This window comes from Caretta caretta, chromosome 14 (genome assembly GCF_965140235.1).
Source record: "Caretta caretta isolate rCarCar2 chromosome 14, rCarCar1.hap1, whole genome shotgun sequence".
Classification (NCBI taxonomy): domain Eukaryota; kingdom Metazoa; phylum Chordata; order Testudines; family Cheloniidae; genus Caretta; species Caretta caretta.
Window position 1 is genome coordinate 737,792 of NC_134219.1, and position 20,195 is coordinate 757,986.

The 20,195-nt window shown below is 51.0% G+C and overlaps 1 protein-coding gene across 3 annotated transcripts; it reads left to right on the forward strand.

Moving 5' to 3' along the window:
* Positions 1–4,811: 4,811 nt before the first annotated feature.
* Positions 4,812–19,442, forward strand: MAFG (MAF bZIP transcription factor G). 3 transcript variants are annotated; one of them, XM_048817768.2, is made up of 4 exons: positions 4,812–4,984; positions 7,697–7,814; positions 13,124–13,185; positions 13,275–19,442. In XM_048817768.2, the coding sequence occupies exons 3-4, from the start codon at positions 13,150–13,152 to the stop codon at positions 13,725–13,727; spliced, it is 489 nt and encodes a 162-aa protein (XP_048673725.1). In that variant the 5' UTR covers positions 4,812–4,984; positions 7,697–7,814; positions 13,124–13,149; the 3' UTR covers positions 13,728–19,442. The 3 variants fall into 3 exon arrangements, with proteins under 3 accessions (XP_048673725.1, XP_048673723.1, XP_048673724.1); XM_048817766.2 differs by lacking the exon at positions 7,697–7,814 and having other exon boundaries at positions 4,814–4,984; XM_048817767.2 differs by lacking the exons at positions 4,812–4,984; positions 7,697–7,814 and adding an exon at positions 12,834–12,935.
* Positions 19,443–20,195: the final 753 nt, after the last annotated feature.

Here is a 20,195-nt window from a genome sequence, read left to right on the forward strand (position 1 = left end):
GAAAATGCGACCTTGTACCAAAATCACATGTGCTATGTAATGTGAATAGTGTTGTTCACCGTGAAAGAGTATAGGCATTGTTCTGTAAAATGTGTCTTTTTAAATACTTCACTCCCTTTTTTTCCTCCAGCACCTGCAAATGTTTCAAGCCTCCCTCCTCCATCCCAAAGGCTATCTCAGATAAGGCAGTGGAAAAAAACGCACGCACGATGATGTGTTCTCTGAGCTCATGCAGTCGTCCAGCACTGACAGAGCTGTATGGAGGGACACAATAGCAGAGCACATGACAGTGGCCGATGAATGTGAGGAGAGGTGGCGGCAGGAAGATCAGAGGAGGCATGAGGCAACGCTGGGGCTACTGCGGGATCAAACAGACATGCGCCGGTGTCTGGTGGAGGTTCATGAATGGCAGCAGGATCACAGACTGCCGCTGCAGCCCCTGCTTAACCGCCCTCCGTCCTCCCCAAGTTCCATAGCCTCCTCACCCAGATGCCCAAGAATGGGGGTGGGGGAGGCTCCGGGCACCCAACCACTCCACCCCAGGGAACAGCCCCAGCAACAGAAGACTGTCAACAAGTTTTAAAGTGGCCTTTTCCTTCCCTCCTGCCCTCCTCCCACACCCCACCCGGGCTACCTTGTGAGTTATCTCCCTATTTTTATAATCAATTAATAAAGAATACATGTTTTTTAAATGATAGTGACTTTATTTCCTTTGCAAGCAAGCTGTGATCGAAGGGGGAAGGGCGGGTGACTTACAGGGAATCTAGAGGCAACCAAGGGGGCAGGTTTTCATCAAGGAGAAGCAAACAGAAGTGTCACACAGTAACCTAGCCAGTCATGAAACTGGTTTTCAAAGCTTCTCTGATGCACAGCGCTTCCTGCTGTGCTCTTCTAACCGCCCTGGTGTCTGGCTATGTGGCCATGCGATTTGTATCAACCTCCCACCCCGCCATAAACGTCTCCTCCTTACTCTCACAGAGATTGTGGAGCACACAGCAAGCAGCAATAACAATGGGAATATTGGTTTCATTGAGGTCTGAGTGAGTCAGTAAACTGCGCCAGCGACCCTTTAAATGTCCAAATGCACACTCTACCACCATTCTGCACTTGCTTAGCCTGGAGTTGAACAGCTCCTGACTACTATCCAGGGTGCCTGTGTACGGCTTCATGAGCCAGGACATTAAGGTGTAGGCTGTGTCCCCAAGGATAACTACAGGCATTTCAACATCCCCAGTGGTTATTTTCTGGTCTGGGAAGTAAATCCCTTCCTGCAGCTGTTTAAACAGACCAGAGTTCCTGAAGACGCGAGCGTCATGAACCTTTCCCGGCCATCCCACGCTGATGTTGGTGAAACGTCCCTTGTGATTCACCAGTGCTTGCAGCACCATTGAAAAGTACCCCTTGTGGTTTATGTCCTGGGTGCCCTGGTGGTCTGGTCCCAAGATAGGGATATGCGTTCCGTCTAGAGCCCCACCACAGTTAGGGAATCCCATTGCAGCAAAGCCATCCACTATGACCTGCACATTTCCCAGAGTCACTACCCTTGATAGCAGCAGCTCAATGATTGCGTTGGCTACTTGCATCACAGCAACCCCCACAGTAGATTTGCCCGCTCCAAATTGATTACCGACTGACCAGTAGCTGTCTGGCGTTGCAAGCTTCCACAGGGCTATTGCCACTCGCTTGTGAACTGTGACGGCTGTTCTCATCTTGGCATTCTTGCGCTTCAGGGCAGGGGAAAGCAAGTCACAAAGTTCCATGAAAGTGCCCTTAGGCATGCAAAAGTTTTAGAGCCACTGGGAATCATCCCAGACCTGCAACACTATGCGGTCCCACCACTCTGTGCTTGTTTCCCAGGCCCAGAATTGGATTTCCACGGCATGAACCTACCCCATTAACACCATGATCTCCAAATTGCGGGGGAATGCGGTTTTAGAGAAAAGTGTGTTCATGTCCATCGCCAAGCTTCCGTCGCCTCCTCACCTGGTTTTTCAGGTGCTGGTTCTGCATACACTGCACGATAATGCGCGAGGTGTTTACAATGGTCATAACTGCTGCGGTGAGCTGAATGGGCTCCGTGCCTGAGGTGCTCTGGTGTCTGCTCCTGCTCGGGCAATCCAGGGAAAAGGGCGCATTGTTCTGACGGAGGGAGGGGCGACCGACAACATGGCTTACAGGGTTGGCTTACCGGGAATTAAAATCAACAAAGGGGGTGGCTTTGCGAGAAACAGAATGGCCCCCTCAAGGAGAGAACACAAAACCTCAAGGATAGAACTCAAAACTGAGTTTAGCAGGCCGTTGATTTCACGGAGGGATGAAGGAGAAAATGAATACAAAACAAATCTGGTCTATTTCTTGTTTTGATCCACTTCATCTATCTTTATACATCTTGCTGGCAGCAGACTGTGCAGTACGACTGCTAGCCATCATCATCTCCTGGGTGCGCAGCAGAAGATGGTGCAGTATGACTGCTGGCTATCATCTTCTCCTGGCTGCTGATTAAAAGACAGTGCACTAGGACTGCCAGTAGGACTGAATTGCCATGAGATGAAACTTAAAAGGGAAATGACTTGGCTAAGTCACTCCCATGTTTGCCCAGGTGCCCCTGACCTCATCAAGGTCAGTTAAAAGAGCACCCTGGACTACGTTGATGATGGCTACCAGTTATACTGCACTGCCTGCTGCCAAAAGGCAATAAGCTGCTGCTGTGTAGCAATGCAGTTCCACGTCTGCCAGCAACCAGGAGACATATGGTGAGGGTGAGCTGAGCAGGCTCCATGCGTGCCGTGGAATGGCGTCTGCACGGGTAACCCAGGAAAAAAGGTGCAAAACGATTGTCTGCCGTTGCTTTCACGGAGGGAGGGAGGGAAGGGGGGCCTGACAATATGTACCCAGAACCACCCGCGACAATGTTTTAGCCCCATCAGGCATTGGGATTTCTACCCAGAATTCAAATGGGCGGCGGAGACTGCGGGAACTGTGGGATAGCTACCCACAGTGCAACGCTCCAGAAGTCGACAGTTGCCTCGGTACTGTGGACGCACTCTGCCGACTACATGCACTTAGAGCATCTGTGTGAGAACAAACACACAATTGACTGTATAAAAATGCTTTCTACAAAACTGACTTCTATAAATTCAACCGAATTTCGTAGTGTAGAATGGCCTGAATGGCTTTAACAGCACAATAGACAGAACAAGGAGTAATGGTCTCAAGTTGCAGTGGCGGAGATTTAGGTTGGATATTAGGAAAAACTTGTTCACTAGGAGGGTGGTGAAGCACTGGAATGGGTTACCTAGGGAGGTGGTGGAATCTCCTTCCTTTGAGGTTTTTAAGGTCAGACTGGGATGATTTAGTTGGGGATTGGTCCTGCTTTGAGCAGGGGGTTGGACTAGATGACCTCCTGAGGTCCCTTCCAACCCTGATATTCTATTATTCTAATACATATGCTAACAAACAAAGGCTTCGTTTAAGTTTATCATCATATGTTTTGTGCTGTTACATTAGTCAGGAGTCCTCAAGAGAGAAGGGGGGTGCAGGGGAGAGAAGGTGTTTAAATAGTGTTTTTGATTCTGTATCTCCCCCATTGGTCTGAATTATCCATGACATCCATCCTGCATCACATCAAGTCCAAATCATTAGAGGACTGCCTCTGTTTACACTGACCAGAGGATGTTTGGATTCTGATGTCAGCCCAATTCTGCAGCCTGATGGGAATCAGATGTTGTCCCCAGTGTACCTAGAATTGTTTTTCCAGCTAGTCTAAGATGCATTTTGTTAACTGGAGCAGCAAAACAAAGAAAACGAATGCCTCATTTTCCAGTTTTGTGGGTGAGAAATTATAAGTGAAGATGATAATGCTGGACACTGACAGCCTTTAACCAGCTGCCTCAGGAATCTGCTAAGAACTCTGCTGAAATTATGTTCCCCATCTTAGCCAGGGAGCTAAGACTTATCACACATCTGCCCACCTCTATTCGAATGAAGCTCCTTCTGATCTGACAGCTCAGGCATTGTCAGTTTCATCCAGAACAATTTACAGACTTGGACCCTAATCCTGTAAACCCTTAATCATTTCATCAATCCCATTGAAGACAAGGGGACTCTTTGCAGGACTCTGGACCACTTTGGTGGACTGCTAAGAGTTTCAGGAGTCTGTTCTCCTTAACATTTGTCTTTTAATAAGTCCTAGATAGGCTGAAATGGCTCCTCGCCCAACTCCCCCATTCCATGTGAACAGACCGGGTGGGGGGAAGGTGGGCAGAGAAGCATGTTGCTGTTTGGCTACACAAGGCGGGGGTGCCGGAGCGGACGGGGAGAGCGTGGGGGCCCTGGGCTGGGAGCAGCCACATTGAGGCCCCCCGTGGCCCCCCGTGCCCGCAGTACCGGCGGGAAAGGGTTTCTACCCGCGCCGCCGCTCGCAGGCCAGGTACCGGTACCGGTACCGGTACCGCCCCAGCTCTCGACCCAGGGAGCCAAGTCACCCGGTCCGCAGAGCCAGCAACGCTGCCGGCGATGCGCGGCGGGCGGCCCTGGAAACCCGCACCCCGGGGACCCCCCGCACCCCGGGGACCCCCTTGCGGCGCCTCTCGCCGGGGGCCTTCGCGGGCGGGGTCCGGTCCGGTCCGGTCCGTGGGGGGGCGCCCGCTCCGGGCCCCGCCCGCGGCAAAGGCAGGAGCGCGGCCAGCCGGCGCCCCGCGCCCCACCCCCCACGTGCGCGCGCTCGCTCGCTCGCTCGCGCTCGCTTTCCCTTTAAGGTCCAGGCCCACCTGCGCGACGTCTTTTTTTGCCCCGACACGAATGACCGCGGCCACCTCCCTTTAAGGCTCGGGGCGGTTGCGCCGGGCCTCCGCTTCATGAATGGAGCCACGTGACCCAAACATCACGTGACGCGTCCGTGAGCAGCGGCGGCGGCGGCTCCCGGAATCTCGGTCCCTCCCAGCGCCACCCCGGCCCCGGCCCCCCCGGCGGCACCGTGCGGAGGGTGAGGGAGCGAGGGCGGGGCCCCCGCCTTTCCCGGGGGGGGGAGAGCAGGGGGCCCCCGCCTTTCCGGGGGGGGGAGAGCAGGGGGCCCCCCGCGCCTTCCCCGGGGCACTGCGGGGGGGAGGGAGAGAGCACGGCCCCCCCCGCCTTCCCCGGGGCACTTGGCGGGGGGGGGAGAGCGAGCGAGCAGGGAGTCTGTGCCCCCCCCGCCTTCCCCCGAGGCATTGTGGGGGGGGGAGAGAGAGAGAGCAGGGCCCCCCCCACCTTCCCCAGGGCACGGGGAGGGAGAGAGAGAGAGAGCACGGGAGCCCCCCCCCGTCTTCCCCAGGGCACTTGGCGGGGCGAGCGAGCGAGCAGGGAGTCTGTCCCCCCCGCCTTCCCGGGGCAATGGGGGAGGAGATGTGATGTTCTCCTTGCTGTTTGCCCCTTGCAATGTGCAGACGTGTCTGAGGGTGTTAAAGGCGAGAGCTGTTGATTCATCAGGTGTCTGGGGCTGTGGTGGGAAGTGTCTTAGAGCTGCTGTGGGTCACCCTAGAGAGAGTGTTTCCGAGGAGCTGGTGCCTGCACCCCCACTCCCATTATACCCGCATCTTGTGAATGTTGAACGGAGACACTGCTGACTCATCAGCATGAGCGCACTGGGTAGACAGTGCCAAGGGGTAATGGGGCACTGAGAGGGGAGTGAGGTGGGGGCTCATGGACAGGGGGACAATGTGCTGGTAAGTCTGTGTCTGCAAACTGACGTTTAGGGTGTCGGAGCTTGACATGCTGACTCATCTGCTGAGAAAGTGAGAGGATAGCGCTGTCATGGAGGGCAGCAGGTCTCCCCCTTGTGAGCCTGGCTGCTGTGGGATGGAGCTGCAGGTGCAGGCAGTGGGATGAATGGTGGAGTTAAAATCCTGACTAGAATTTGTGAGCGCACAGCACTGGGTGACATCCATATGCTGGGTCTGTGCGTTGACCACTCTGGCTGCTGAGGGACAGGATGTAGGGAGGAAACAGAAAAGGTTTGTTGTGGGAGGTGGATGTATGTGGTGGGGTGGGAACAAGGATTCTGAAAACACGTCCTGTTCAGAACTAGCTTCCTGGGGCTGGTCTCAGTGTGAGACCATCAGACTGTCTGCTCTGTATACTTCCTGACGCATGTTTGGGCTCTATGCGATCTGTTTTGTTTGCATGCTTGCATTGTACTTGTAACACCCAGTGCACCTCTCCTGCCTCAGCTAGTGTTACAGTTGATTGATCTGCTAGGGTGATAGTCTTGCAGTACAGTCCCCAGCAGGTCCCCAGAGACACACATGGTCTTTGTAACAATAAACACAACCCTTTCAAGGGCTCAGTTGAGGCTGGCATACCTTAAACATAAACAGAAAGAGGAGAGCAGCGCTACAGATCTATTCAAAGTGCCCAAAGATCAGCTAAACCCAACTGTTGTGAGACACCAAAGAACCCTGAGTAATAGTGAACACCTGTGTGCAACATTACAACAGTTCACCATCTTTCCTCCCATAGCAAAATTTCTGCTCAACCCAAATGCATTGTCGCAAGGCAGGGTGAACCAAAACAAGTGGGGTCAGGCCTAACTCCACTGGTAGATATGATGAAGACCTTTGCCTTTGAGGGAAACCCAGCTCTGTCAAGGGTGCATATGAATTGAACAATAACAGCAGTATTTATGAATTAACTGCTACTGAATGAGTAATTTTAAGAATGTTTTGTGTTTCTCAAGGATGTCTCACCAAAGGATTTACAGCTCTTTGCAGATACTTGCCTACTTCTAGGTTTAAGTGCTGTGCCTATAGGAACACAGGAATTGCCAGACTGGCTCAGACCAGTGGTCCATCTAGTTCAATCTTTGACAGCATCCAGAATCAGCTGCTTTAGAGGAAGGTGCAAGAAACCCTGTAATGAACAATTATGGAATAACCAGCCCATGGGGGTAGTTTCTTCTGTCCCTGACTGCCAGTTAGTGTTTGGCTTAGGCCCTGAAGCAGGAGGGTTTATATGCCTTATACATTTCTAGCCTAGCTAGTGTAAGGTCTGCTGTATGCTAGGAAATTAGGCTGATATAACTACATCGCTCAGGGATGTGACACATCCACCCCTGGAGCAACCCAGTTAAACTCGCCTAACCCCTGGTGTAGGCAGTGCTACGTTGCTGGGAGAATTCTCCCATCCGCCTAGCTGCTGCCTCTTGGGGAGGTGGATTAACTTCGCTGACTGGTGAATATCTCCTGCCCGTTTAGATAGCTTCTTCAGTGAGGCACGGCTGCAGAGGCGCAGCATTTTAAGCGTAGACGAGCCCTAACTGTAGTTGCTCAATCTTTAAAAACACATTGCCATAGAAACAAAGTTGACACAATGTCAGCCATTGTGTTAAGTTTCCCTAGCCCACACACAACTTCTTCTAAAGATCCTACCTATCAAATCAAAATGTATAGCAGTGGTAAGGCATTTATTCATAACGTCAGTTAGTACAAAATGTTAATGAATTAAGCTCCCAGCTGGGAGGCAAGCAGGTCAATATTATCCCCACGCTGCAGAAATGGAAACTTAGGCAGGGAGAGACTGATTTCCCCAAAGCCACACAGTAAGTGCAGAGCCAAGAGTAGGATTTGGGTGTCTTGCATCCCAGTCCTGTGTTCAAAACACTAGGTCACGCTCTTCAGTATCCCTGTGAATCCCCATGTTTGTTTGTTTTTTTTGAATGCAGTAACCCCTAAAATGTACCAGGCACTTGCCAAGCACAACAGAAGATCTGTTTCCTGACCTGAAGTGTTCCCATTCCGAGAGAGATCTACAGATGGGTGTAGGGGGAAGGAAGGATCCAGGCAAGCATGTTCTGTGGTTTTTTTTTGGTTGGTTTGCTTTATTACATGTATGGCCTCTGCATCAAGTTGTTCTGCATGCTGGGAATTATTGTAATGTCAGTCTTTGCAGCACATCTGCTCCCTCTTACCTGGGTGATCAGCAGAGGTACACGTTTCTATCTGGTCTCCCAGCTCCTCTGGATGGAGTAGATGTATATGAAGAGCAGCAGGTACAAGTCCCTTTGGATATGAAGATGTACACTGCAGGAGAAGACTCTGCTAGAGCCAATTCACCTGCTGTGTTCCACAGTCTGTTGTTCAGTAACCTCACTGACGGTGATCCAAGGCTCTCTGAGCTGAGGGGTGGTGGTTGCTATTTTGTATGAGGTGACAGGTGAGGGCTGACAGAAGACTTTCTTCGGCCATCTGTGTTGTCAGTCACCCCAGAGGCAGGACTATTTCTTTCATCTTTGGTCTCCCCATGAAGGAAAAAGGTAGAGAAAAGCACAAGCCAAGAAGCTGTATCCCTCCTACCTTAGACCTGAGCGTTTGCTTGTCTCTGTACCCCAGGGACCTGACTTGGGTGTGCGCAGGGCTGCTCTGTTCTGTTTTGTCTAGACAATGTCACTTGGAATGAAAGCTTCAGAGTTGGGGCAGCTGTTGGACATTGTACCATTGGTGGAGAGGGAGTTTTTGGTCTGCGTTACTGTTAAAATATTTTCTTAGGGAAAAGGGGTTTAGAGGTGCAGAGGCTCATTGCATCCTCTAGAAGGGACTGAAAATTCCACTCTGTGGGCTCTCCTGAGCCCAACCAGTAACCGGGTTTGAGGGAGAAGTGTGAGGTGAGTTGCTGCTTATTGAAAGACATGCTGCTGGTTGATGCTTAATCTGCCCCCTGCCCAGAGCTGACAAGCTTTGGAAGGGCTCAGAAAGTTTGAGCTACATGCAGTGGGGAGCAGCAGATGCCACTGGAACCTTTCCCTCCCAGGTTACAGGGCGGGCTGCAGGTCCTGCTCAACAGTAGAATTATTCTCCCTTCTTGCATCCTGGCATTTCCTGTGCCTGGAAAGCAGGATTCTCAGGTGACAGCTTATTGCATGAAGGTTTGCTGCTCAGAGCTGGGAAGGCCTCTGCTTTACAGCATCTTAGGCCACTTCCCATCTCCTGTGTAAGTGATACACCTTGCCCAGCAGGGCTCTGCATTTAGAAAGGGGTTAATATGCTGAGGGAAGGAGTATCTGAGAATCGGCTATTCCCATTCTCTGTCTGAATTCAGCTAAATTGTGCACAGGTATTTTAGCTGCACTGTAAAGATGCTCTGGGCACTAGTTTGACTTGGGGCCCATCTGCTGCAGTGTGTATCTGTGGGTGATCTGAAGAGATGAGTTGCAGAGGAGGTACTGTCTCCACTTCAACACGTACAGTCAGCAAGAATATTCAAGCGGTGTCTTTGCTGCCGGTGTAAGCACCATTGTTTGGCCTGCCATCCCCCCTGCAAAACCCCTTACAGTGCAGTTCCTTCCTCTGGCTGCTACATCCCTTGAGGATGGGCCTCCTTTAGTGGAGCGGTCTCCAGGCTGGCTGGGCTGCTGGAAGGAGTGACGTCAGCATGTTTACACTAGTTTGATGGCACAGTTCTGTGAATCGGGAATGTTGAGAATGGGGCCTGTGTTGAATCATGCGTTTTGCTGTCAGCTCTGCTGTGCCTTTTTTCAGCTGAGGAGAGAATTGGCTGTGCTTGTGCTGAGTTCAGGCCTTTTGAATTCTGGTGAAATGTGTTGAGGCTGCATTTTTCCCCTTGGAGCCGTTGTACTTGGCACTTTTCAGTGTGATCTTTCTTCATGAAGCCATTGAAAAGCTGAGAAATCAGCAGTCTGGGGAGTTAGACCAAGTTTGTCTCTGCCTTGATGACCGTTCTGAGTGTCCTCTGTGTAGGCTTCTGAATAGCCCTGCCTTTGGCCTTCCTGTCAGGGCTGGAAAGTGACCAGCAAGCCTTTCCCTGGTCCTCCCCTCAGTGATGGAGACTCAGGCACTGATACCTTCTGAGTGATGCTTCTCCACCTTTGATCTCTTCTTGAGAGGGGGTGCTGAATCATCAGATACTTTCAATGGAATCTTACTACAGCTGCAGAGGTGCTGGGAGATTAGGCTTGGATAGAGAACAAGGCCTGACAAATTGGATTCCTTCTGTTCAACCCTTTTAACCCTAAGACACAAGGAAGAGCTTAAAGAAAAGGAGTACTGGTGGCACCTTAGAGACTAACCAATTTATTTGAGCATAAGCTTTCGTGAGCTACAGCTCACTTCATTGGATGCATGAAGTGAGCTATAGCTCACGAAAGCTTATGCTCAAATAAATTGGTTAGTCTCTAAGGTGCCACAAGTCCTCCTTTTCTTTTTGCGAATACAGACTAACACGGCTGCTACTCTGAAAGGAAGAGTTTAGTTGTCATCAGGTTCTTCCACTCCTTTTCTCCTTTCCAATCTGTTGATCTTTCTCCTACCCCCATCCCATCCCAGCTGTCTGACCACCTGCAGTGGTTTGGAAGCACCCAGCCATTGTCTCTCCACCACTGGTTCCTTTCAGCTCCCACCTGTCCCTGACTCTTCTCAGATCTCTCCTTGTTTCCAGAGTGACTCTCAGATCTGGAAGCAGTTTGCATAGGCTGTATGATTTTAGGAGCTTGAGGAGTGGGGAGGATTATAGCACCTATTCCTGACAGCCCAGTGCATTCAAACACCCAGTTTGCAGGAATTCAGTGTTTTAGCAGTAAAGGGGCATGTGTACATACTGCACAGTGCAGGGGGTGAAGGGTAGGGTGAGGCAGTGTTCTCTGAGCAGCTCCTGTGACATGCTTAATGGAGATCTGGATTTCTCATGCTGAGGGATTTTGCTGAGCAGCTTAGGCCCTTAAATTTTGAGTGAATCTGCCTCTGCCCCCTCCCCCATATCAATACTTTGCTTGGGACTATTTTCTGGATATGAAGTGTTTATATAGTCTAAAATATCAGTGCCAAGACTAAATTTGTAGGATCTACAAATGTGAAAGTCCTGATCGGTCGGTCCCCCCCCCCCCCCCCCCTTCTGCAGCTTCTGCCAGTAGGAGCCCTTTTTCCATGAATGAGGAAGTAAACAGACTATTTCAACTCCATTGTAGTGGGGTGGGGGGGAGGATTCAGTGTTTCTCCTGAAAGTGAGAGGGAGTGAAATGACCCAATGAAGAGGGGAGAATACATTTTACAAAGCAATTGCTGGTGTCCCGTGAAACTGTCCTGCTCATGGCCTGTGCGAGCCTGCTCTTTGTGCAGCAGCTTCCTGTGATATGCCACTTGGAAGTATAATGGAATAATACTTCCTGTGGAGGCTGGATGGCAGAAATGACCTTTCATAGCAGCATTATCTGAGCATAGTTAGCATCTCCTGCGAGGCTAAGGCTATGTCCTCTAGGCATAAATTACTTACCTCCCAGTAGCCTCTGGCACTTTAGAAGCATTTGAATCCTGCCTGTTTGTTGGGAATCTTGGAAAATGCTGAAGCCTTTCTTCTCTGGTGGATGGTGGTAGATGCATTGCATGATGCCTGAGCACGATAACTTGGCATTTACTGACTTTTGTGTCTGATTCTCAGCATTGTGTCAATGTTTCTTGCATGTAATGAACAAGATACAAGCTGCAAATATGATTAGTTTTATTGTGGCAGCATTAACTGTGCTTGCGACTGGATAGCACACAAATATAGAAGCGTTCTCAGTCTGGATTTGGATGGGAGTGCTCATCCCAGTCTTGGCAGTGGCAGCTCTCTAGGGTGGCTCATGTTCCCTTCTTGTTTGGGGCACAGCTGTGGTTGTGTCAAGTGGGATTTCAGGAGGCTTCCCAGTAGCAAACCCTAGACAGGGCGGTGGTTTATTACTGTCTTTCTAGAACTGCAGACCTAGAGGAGGAAGGACCTAGGAGCATGAGTCTCCATTACAGCTGTCAGTGTATGTGTGTCTGAATCCCAGATGGCTGCTGTGTGAAGGGAGGAGCTCAAATCTTCCCACTGGTGGTAGCAAAGGGATCCACTCTCTTCTTTCTGTGGCCTCTTCATCTTTAATTTATCACCCCTGGTCTTTGAACTCACTTCCCTGAATCAGGAGGGGAAAGTGGTGGCAGGGATAGTCAATTCTTTTTTGTCAAGGTCCAAACTTCTTGGTCAAGGTCCAGACTCCATAGAAAATAATAATAATAATAAAAAAACCCCAACAAAACCCAACCCTGATGATGATAAAATTTCAGAGTCTATTCAAAAGCATCTAGCGGTTTGGATTTGGCCCACAGTCTACCTATTGACTACCCCTGGCAGTGGGCCTTCGGCCTGGCATTTTAACAGGAGGAGGATGAGCTTGTCAGGTGGAAAGTGCCCAGCCCCTGCATAGGGGTTGAGGAAATGCTTAGGCACAAAGTGGGGCTTGTGAGGTGGTTGGCAGGGCAAATACTTTTCCAGTGCTGCAGGTTCCCTCTACCCTCTCTCACTTTTGAGTGTGCCACAGAGCGTTGCTAAGTAGATCTGCACCCCTGGACTGTGGGGTGAGAGGGACAGTGCAGGTCGGGGGTGGGAGCTAGGAGTGGTGACTATCTACTTCCTGGGGCAGCCCAGCAGGGGATTCTAGCAGAGCCAGTGGCTTTCCCCCTGCGCAGCTGCTTCTGGAATCGCCATTCCTTGGACTTCACTGGTTTGGGTCCTCTGGACTCTCTGGCCCTCAGTGAGAATTTTGACCCCAGCCTGAAAGGGTCACAGGTAAGGGAGGCTGTTTTCAGGCCCCCTATGGAGGGAGGACACTTAAATGACTCCACCTGGTTGGTTGTGCTTGGGGGTTCTGAGGAAGGGGGTGTCTGAGAGAGGCTCAGAGGTTGCCAATGTGCTGAGTCAGCATGACAGGCTTGGAACAACCATGCTCTGGACCCAGCCTGCTGCCTGCCAGGCTATTTTTAAATATGTGGCTTCCTTGTACTCTGACTCCTCCCAGTGTTTCTAATCTCCCCCCACCCCCTTTCCCTCCCCAGCCACTGCCAGCACTTGGCTTAAGTCTTCACAGGCGCTCGGGTGAGGAAGGAGAGAGATGAGCAGCAGCAGCTTCTGCTGAGGGGCAGGATCAGTTGCTTGTGAGTCGGTCTGGTTCAGACTGGGAGACAGGTGCTTGCTAAGCATAGCATGTGGGAGAGACTGGCACTGGCAGCAGGCTTGGCCCCAACCTCCCCTGTTGGAGCCCCTGGGTGCTGTGCAGGGTTAGGTTGCCCCTGGGGAGTTGATCCCATGGGCCAACCTCTGATCTTCCCCTCCTTTGTTTCAGATCCTGACTGACAAGGCTCTCGTGTTATGACGACCCCCAACAAAGGAAACAAAGCCTTAAAGGTAAAGGGGGGGGGGCCTGGGAGCATGGGTGACCAGCAGCTGGCACTCTGTGGGGGATCGCAATAATGCATGTGTTCCTCTTCCCACAGGTGAAGCGGGAGCCGGGCGAGAATGGGACCAGCTTGACAGATGAGGAGCTGGTGACCATGTCTGTGCGTGAGCTGAACCAGCATCTACGGGGCCTGTCCAAGGAGGAGATCATCCAGCTGAAGCAGCGTCGGCGCACGCTGAAGAACCGAGGCTACGCGGCTAGCTGTCGTGTCAAGCGTGTCACCCAGAAGGAGGAACTGGAGAAGCAGAAGGCAGAGCTGCAGCAAGAGGTGGAGAAGCTGGCCTCTGAGAATGCTAGCATGAAAATGGAACTCGATGCCCTCCGCTCCAAGTATGAGGCGCTCCAGAACTTCGCCAGAACCGTGGCCCGGAGCCCTGTGGCCCCAGCACGGGGCCCTATCACCTCCACCATGGGGCCCCTCATCCCTGGCAAAGTTGCCACCACCAGTGTCATCACGATAGTGAAATCCAAAACGGACGCCCGGTCTTAGTAAAGCAATGCTGCCTGGGCTTCTCTGTGCAGGGCAGTTAGGCGCAAAGCTAACCTGGAATCCCCAAAGCACAAACCCCTTTCCTGTTGGGTCAGGACTCCCTCCTCTCTGCTCGGGACTGGCCTGCTGATCGCTCCAGTTTTGTGTTTTGTTTTGTTCAGATTGATATGTCCAGTGGTGACACCCCCCCATCCTGTGCAAACAGAGCCTCCCACCTTTGGGTCTACAGCCCTCTGGGGCATCCTTGGGATAGAGACTGTGAAAGACCTTGGTGTTCTAGCCAAAGAAATTCTGCACAGCATGAAGGAAGGTGTGTGCTTGAGGCCCACGATACTCCTCAGTGGGTAGGGGATGGGAGGGCAGAGGAGGCTCTGTGGCAGGGAGTTGGGATTTCTGGTTTCAGTCACTTCCGAAGGATTTATTCCATTATACTTCCAAGTGGCATATCTCGGTGTCTGTTTGCCAGGTGCCCAAATCTGCTGCTTCTGTCTCGCTTGGTATCAGTGATTGCCGTGGGGGGTAGTTTGTGTAACTGAGTTTAACTTCTAGACATGCCGCCTGTGTCCCAAAGGCAGGTTTCCTTGTGACTTTCACTGCACCAGCCACACACATGCGGTAATGGAAGAGAGGAAATTGCAGTTCCCTGGTGTGTCTGCTCTGGAGATGGAGGGTGGGGGACAATGGGGACATTGTGGGGGGCCAGCAATGGGGGGAGGAGGAGATACCATAGTGACTGAAGGCCAGTTTTGTGCCTAACATGTTGCACTGAACAAGACCAAAATCACTAGTTTTTCCCATCTATTGAGGGTATCAAGTGTGTCTAGTGTGATGGTTTACACAACCAGTTTGTGGTTAAATAGTCCTTTTATTTAAAGAGAGAAACATTCATTTTAAGAGTTATTAAATTATCTAAGTTTAAAATCAGACGGAAGAGAGCATATTTATAGTTGGCTTTTTTTACCTGAGCAGGCAGGAATATTTGACCATATAAATGGAGAAATATTCTCAGTCTCTGCTAGCTGAAAAGTAAATAAAGAAAAATAATTTTAAAGTTTCTCATGAACCTCCTGCAAACTCTCTGTGGCTCTGAGGTTAGTTTTTATAAAGAGTTATCAGACTTTATTTATAAAATTTAGAAAAAGACAAAAAAGAGGCAAGTCCTGTTTGATATCTTTTTTGCAATTGTACCAAAAGTGACTTATTCTTGAACTCGCTGGCTTCCTTCGTGTTCCCACTGTGTTGCGCTGTCCGTGCTCTCTGAGCTCTTGTGTGGCGCTGTGATGTGATAGTGCCAATAGCTGCCTTTGCTGTCTGGATGTCCTGTCTTCATGCTGCCTTTGCTTTTCCAGGGATTGACATGGGGCACTGTCCTAGGCCTGCAGCAGGTCCTTGGCACATAGGTAAGGTTGCTCCCCAATCAGTTGGGCCAAGATCCATCCTGACCTTTCTAAACGGAAGTCAGAACAACTTGATGGGTGTGAACGGATGGTGCCATCTCTCCAGGAGCCTCTCCTTCTGCACCGTTCTTTTGTATAGCCGAACAGCCTGTTTCCCTAGCTGGCAGCCACCCTCCGCAGAGGTACAGCTGCTCCTGGGGGCTGTTGCTAACCAGGTTGTTCTTGGTAGCTCTGTTACCTGAACATGGCAGACTGTTGTAAGACTGTGTTCCCCCTACTCTTCAAGCAGGAAAGATGGCAGGGAAAGTGAAGCAATGGAGACTGATCCAAGAGGTCATGTTTAGGAGGAGACTAATGGGAAATAGCTCTGGGCTTTGGTTTCCTTTTAGATCCTGCGGTAAGAACTTTTAAGTGCTCATTAGATGCTGGCCATGAGCCTCATTGTGCATTTGAGCAGGGCAGGAAGTTGCATCAGTCCTGGTGATGGACTCCCTTGCTGTTGAAAGAAAAGGAGGACTTGTGGCACCTTAGAGACTAACTAGTCTCTAAGGTGCCACAAGTCCTCCTTTTCCTTTTGCGGATACAGACTAACACAGCTGCTACTCTTGCTTGCTGTTGAGTGTCTGCATAGTACTGAAAGGGAAGCCAGGACATAGTTGCTTTCTTTCCTCTCCATCCAACCTCCCCAGCTTCCTGGTGCAGCTTCTTCTAGGTGTGATGTGTATGCAAGGCTATGCGATGGAGCTAAGATGCTATCTGAGGTCTCGATCCCTTGCCACAAACTGTTCCCCTGGCAGCTACAGCTCATTGCTGTTACCCCGAGGTGGCAGGACAGTGGGAGGAGACCAGCCTGACAGGGACACTGAGCTCCATGTGGTGATCTCTGGGTTGCTGGATTCAGGCTGAGCGTAGGGGACAGAGTATGCTGGTGCTGGGCTAGGCAGCTTAGGAGCCTGTTCATATTGCTGACCTTCTCTGGCTGGGCAGATTTCATGCCCACCCCACTCATGGGCAGAGATTTTTGCTTTTTACTTAAAGCAGGTAGGCCTGCCAAAAGCCAAGCATTCAGTAAGAAGAGGGAAGGCCAAGGACAGGTTGGAGTCTGAGCACTCAGGGCAGAGCAATAGTCCACTATGGAGGATTTTCCATGAAGTCCCACCCTTACTCCAGAGCTTGAGTGGTTTTTCTGCTATGCTTTGATCTGGGATCCAGGAGGAAGCCGTTGGGGTCGAACTTCCCAGTGAGTTGCATTGGACAGAGGAGAGGATTGGGATGTCTCCCACCTTCCCCATGTTCCCCCTGCCAAGCCATGGGGCTTTCTCTAGTCTCCATTATGAAAAATAGGTGTCTTCAATCTCTGGTCTCAGTCCCCAGGAACCTGCTGAGACTGTAACTCTTGAGAAGGGCTAGTGACCGTGGAGTGTGCAGTGCAGCTCCTTGGGATTTAACTCCCCAGTTTTCTGGGTGGTGTTCAACTGCAGAACCCTGAAATGAGCCCAGAATACCAAGTCCTAACTCCCCCGAGAACCAGCTTGAAATTGGGTATCCCACATGAAGCTGAGTGCAGAAGGCAGTTCTGAGCCAGCCTGGCATGTCTGTCCTGCCTGGAATGCAGGGGACACTGTTGCCAGGGGTATATAGCGAGCTGGGTGCTGTGCTCTAGCTCCGAGAGGGTTTGGTTTGAGGAGGCCCCATCAGTTTCTGTGCAACAGAAGGAGCAGGTGGTCAGAGAGAACCCCGTTAGTGGCTGCCAATCCCTTTCCGTCCTACTTCAACCCTCATCTAACGGCCTGGAACTTCCCTCCCTGACTGACATCTCATCCATCATCCGTCTTCAGAGGGGTCCTGGTAAATGTGTTTACTGGGAGAGGATGCTGTAGGGCTGGGTGCCGTGAGGGCTGGAGGATGGAGAGAGCGGGCGGCAGACACTGACTCAGACAGAATCTTTTCCTCTTGACATTCTTTTATTGTGCTTGTTAGGCTGTTATCCCAAACAGCTCTCTGATTGGCTGGACATATTCAGTGACATCACATCTCTACATAGAGGATTTAGGTGCAAAGGCAGCGAAGCTGTAGTTGTGTGATGTGGAGTAATGAACTCGGTGCTGGGAGCCAGGACTTCTGGGTTCCCCTCTTGGCTCAGCCACTGCTCCGTGTGTGACCTTATGCAAGTTGCTTCCCTTCTCTGGGCTTAGTGCTCTGGCCCGTGTCAGTGACCGGCGTGTTGGAGGGGCTCTGGGCAGCTCCCTGCGGGCTGTGCTGTGCCCCGCGTCAGTGACCGGCGTGTTGGAGGGGCTCTGGGCAGCTCCCTGCGGGCTGTGCTGTGCCCCATGTCAGTGGTTTTGGTTCTTTGGTTTTGGTGAAGTATCAAATCTGAATACCTTCTTGCCCCTGTGTTCAGGGAATCCCCTGTTTATACTGAAGGGGGCACTCCCCCACCCACCCCAGCACCAGTCAGCTTCTTGTGTTTATGGATTGTCCCAGTGTGAGTCAGGCCCCCCAACCCTTCACTTGATTTCTCTCTCTCTCTCTCTCTCTCTCTCTCATATATAAGTGTTTCAGAGTGTGACAGTTCTTGTTTTCAAGGTGCTTGTTCATTTGGTTTCCTGCTGTGAAGGGTGTTGTGTTTTCTTTCTCCGGTATCTTTTTGACGCAGCGGGTGGGGTTTTTGCTCCTGGCCTGGCTGCAAAGCAAACCCGTGAAGTGTATCCACCCTCGCACGGCTGGGTGTAGGCATGGCTGTCCCACCCAGGGTGTGCACAGGGACTTGTGTATGTTGTGGTGAATTGTGTAAAGTGATCTCTTGGCTTAGGCAACATGATGGATATTTCTCTTTAGGAAGAGGAAGAGGCAGACTGCAGTGTGCAGGCAAGAGCTAGGACTGCTCTGTGAGGGTTCATGCAGGTGGGGAGGGGCATGCAGAGCACTCTTCCCTTGGGTTGGCTGGTGTGTGTGCGTGAGATCCTGGATGGTTACCACCATCCCTTTGTCTCTGGTATGAAATACATGGGGGGGAGGATTTGTGAAGAGCTGGGGGTGGCATATTTTTTCCAACCTTTTGTGAGCAGAGCCCCTCTTGCCCTCTCCCCCCACCACACCCCCAGTGGTCAGAGCATAATGGCTAGCTGGGGGCTGTGTCCTGTCCCTTCACAAGCCCACAGGGAGGACATCGCTGGGAGGGGACTGATCCTTTTGCTTACAGACGCCTTCCTGAATGAAGCTCTGTGCTTCAAGCTGTGGTTTTTCTGGCAGGAACAAACACTAACGCTCTCACCTCAGAGGAAGGTTCCCTTCCTGCCAGGGTACGCTGCTGCCTCCCACCATAGTAAAGGGAAGGGTGGGGACCTGTGGGTACACTGTGACTCCCCTCCCCACTCAGATATGAGGAGGTCGTGCTGGGCCCCTTTCAGCTGCAGGGCTGGCAGGTGTTAAGGGGCAGCCTGGCTGGGGCAGTATTCTCTTCTTAGTCGGTGGCGTTGCTCCCTGTGGGAGTAAGGAGCAGTCAGGTTGGCTGCCTGGGGTGCATGAGTGAGCTTTGGATGCTTGTGTATGATACCTCTGGCTACAGCCTGTGTGAATGATTCTGCAGCCCCAGTTCCTTCCTGAGGCAGCCACGTGAACCACTCCCCAGTGGAGGGCAGTATTGTGCTGCCATGAATTCACAGAGTACAATGGTGGGGCAGCGGGAGTGGAGTCCCTGCCCAATTCCAAGGGGAGAAGGAACTATCAACTGCTGAGCCCTGCCTGAAGTGTGACCTCACTGCAGTCTGCCGGAGTTTATTACACCCTTGGCCAAACTGGAATGTTGTTGGAGAAATAACATCCTGAGCACGAAGTGACGGGACAAGGGCGCCTTGGCCACTGCCCAGGCTATGGTGCCCTGCAGTGTCAATATTGGCTTGTGTCAAACATGAGGACCGGGCCTGCAAGGCTCAGTTCTGAATCATGTATTTGCTTCTTTTCAGTTTTAAAAGGACTCTAAAATGGTTAAAAAAAAAAAAATATTTTATTAAACAGAATCTAATTTGTAAATATAAAAAATGACTAGAAATGGGGGCGAGATCTCTGACAGGGGTGTAATAAAATGTTCAGTGCAAGGCTTTTCTATAACCAAGCCAAGCCCAGCTAATCATCAGTATTTATTACTAAATTATTGTCCTTTTTCAACCTGTAGATCAGTATCTGTTGATAACTGTCGGGGATTTGCTGTTGCGGCCCCGTTGGAGGTGTTGTTAATTTATTTCTGTATATAGTGTATGTTTGTTGATATGAGGCTTTCTTTATTTTGTATATGACCAATAAACTTCTTTTAAAGAGACCCGTTCCAGAGCACCTTCCCTGGGGATTTGGCGGGCCGCCTTGCGGTAAGGTTTGTTTCAGGCTCTTCTGCTGCTCCATTGTGGGGGGCTCTTCTGAACTGAGAAATTGTTCTGTTTTGCAGACACTGATTTTTGTCCCAGGCCTGGCTTATGCAGCGCTTTTTTACCAGTTTCACTGTTTGGTTAGGTGGTGACTTCTTTACAGGAGATTAAATTGTACGGTCCCTTCCTGGGGATGCCATTCTTGGTATAAGGTCCCTTATCTGAGCCTGGGAACTTAAATTCATAGTTCTGCTGAACACTAAAAAACATGGACTTAATGGAGACACTGGTTTGATGACTCGCTACATCAATTTGTAACATACCCTACTGCCTGATAACCCTTAGTTGTCCACTTAAAATTAAGAGGTCTCCTACAGCATGTGTGAAGTACTTGTGCTTAATTTCTCCCATGTTGTATTTAGCTTGGACACTCTGTTAACCTTCTCCAGACCTGAAGAAGAGCTCTGTGAACTTGACAGCTTGTCCTTTCCACCAACATCACGCACAATCATCAACCAGTAAGGGCTTGGCTACACTTGCGAGTTACAGCGCAATAAAGGAGCCCCGGGCGCACTAGCTCACTACCCATCCACCCTGGCAAGGCACGTAGAGCGCTCTGACTCCGTGGCTACAGCGCGGCTGGTGATCCACCTCGGGGAATGGAATAATATTTGCTTCGCCCCCGCTGGAGCACCACAGCGCCAGTGTGA

Excerpts from the sequence above, each read along its gene's own strand:
- MAFG (XM_048817768.2), top strand. The coding sequence starts at position 13,150 with ATGACGACCCCCAACAAAGGAAACAAAGCCTTAAAG. Across the intron at positions 13,186-13,274 it reads AAGGAAACAAAGCCTTAAAG|GTGAAGCGGGAGCCGGGCGA; the intron begins GTAAAGGGGGGG and ends CTCTTCCCACAG.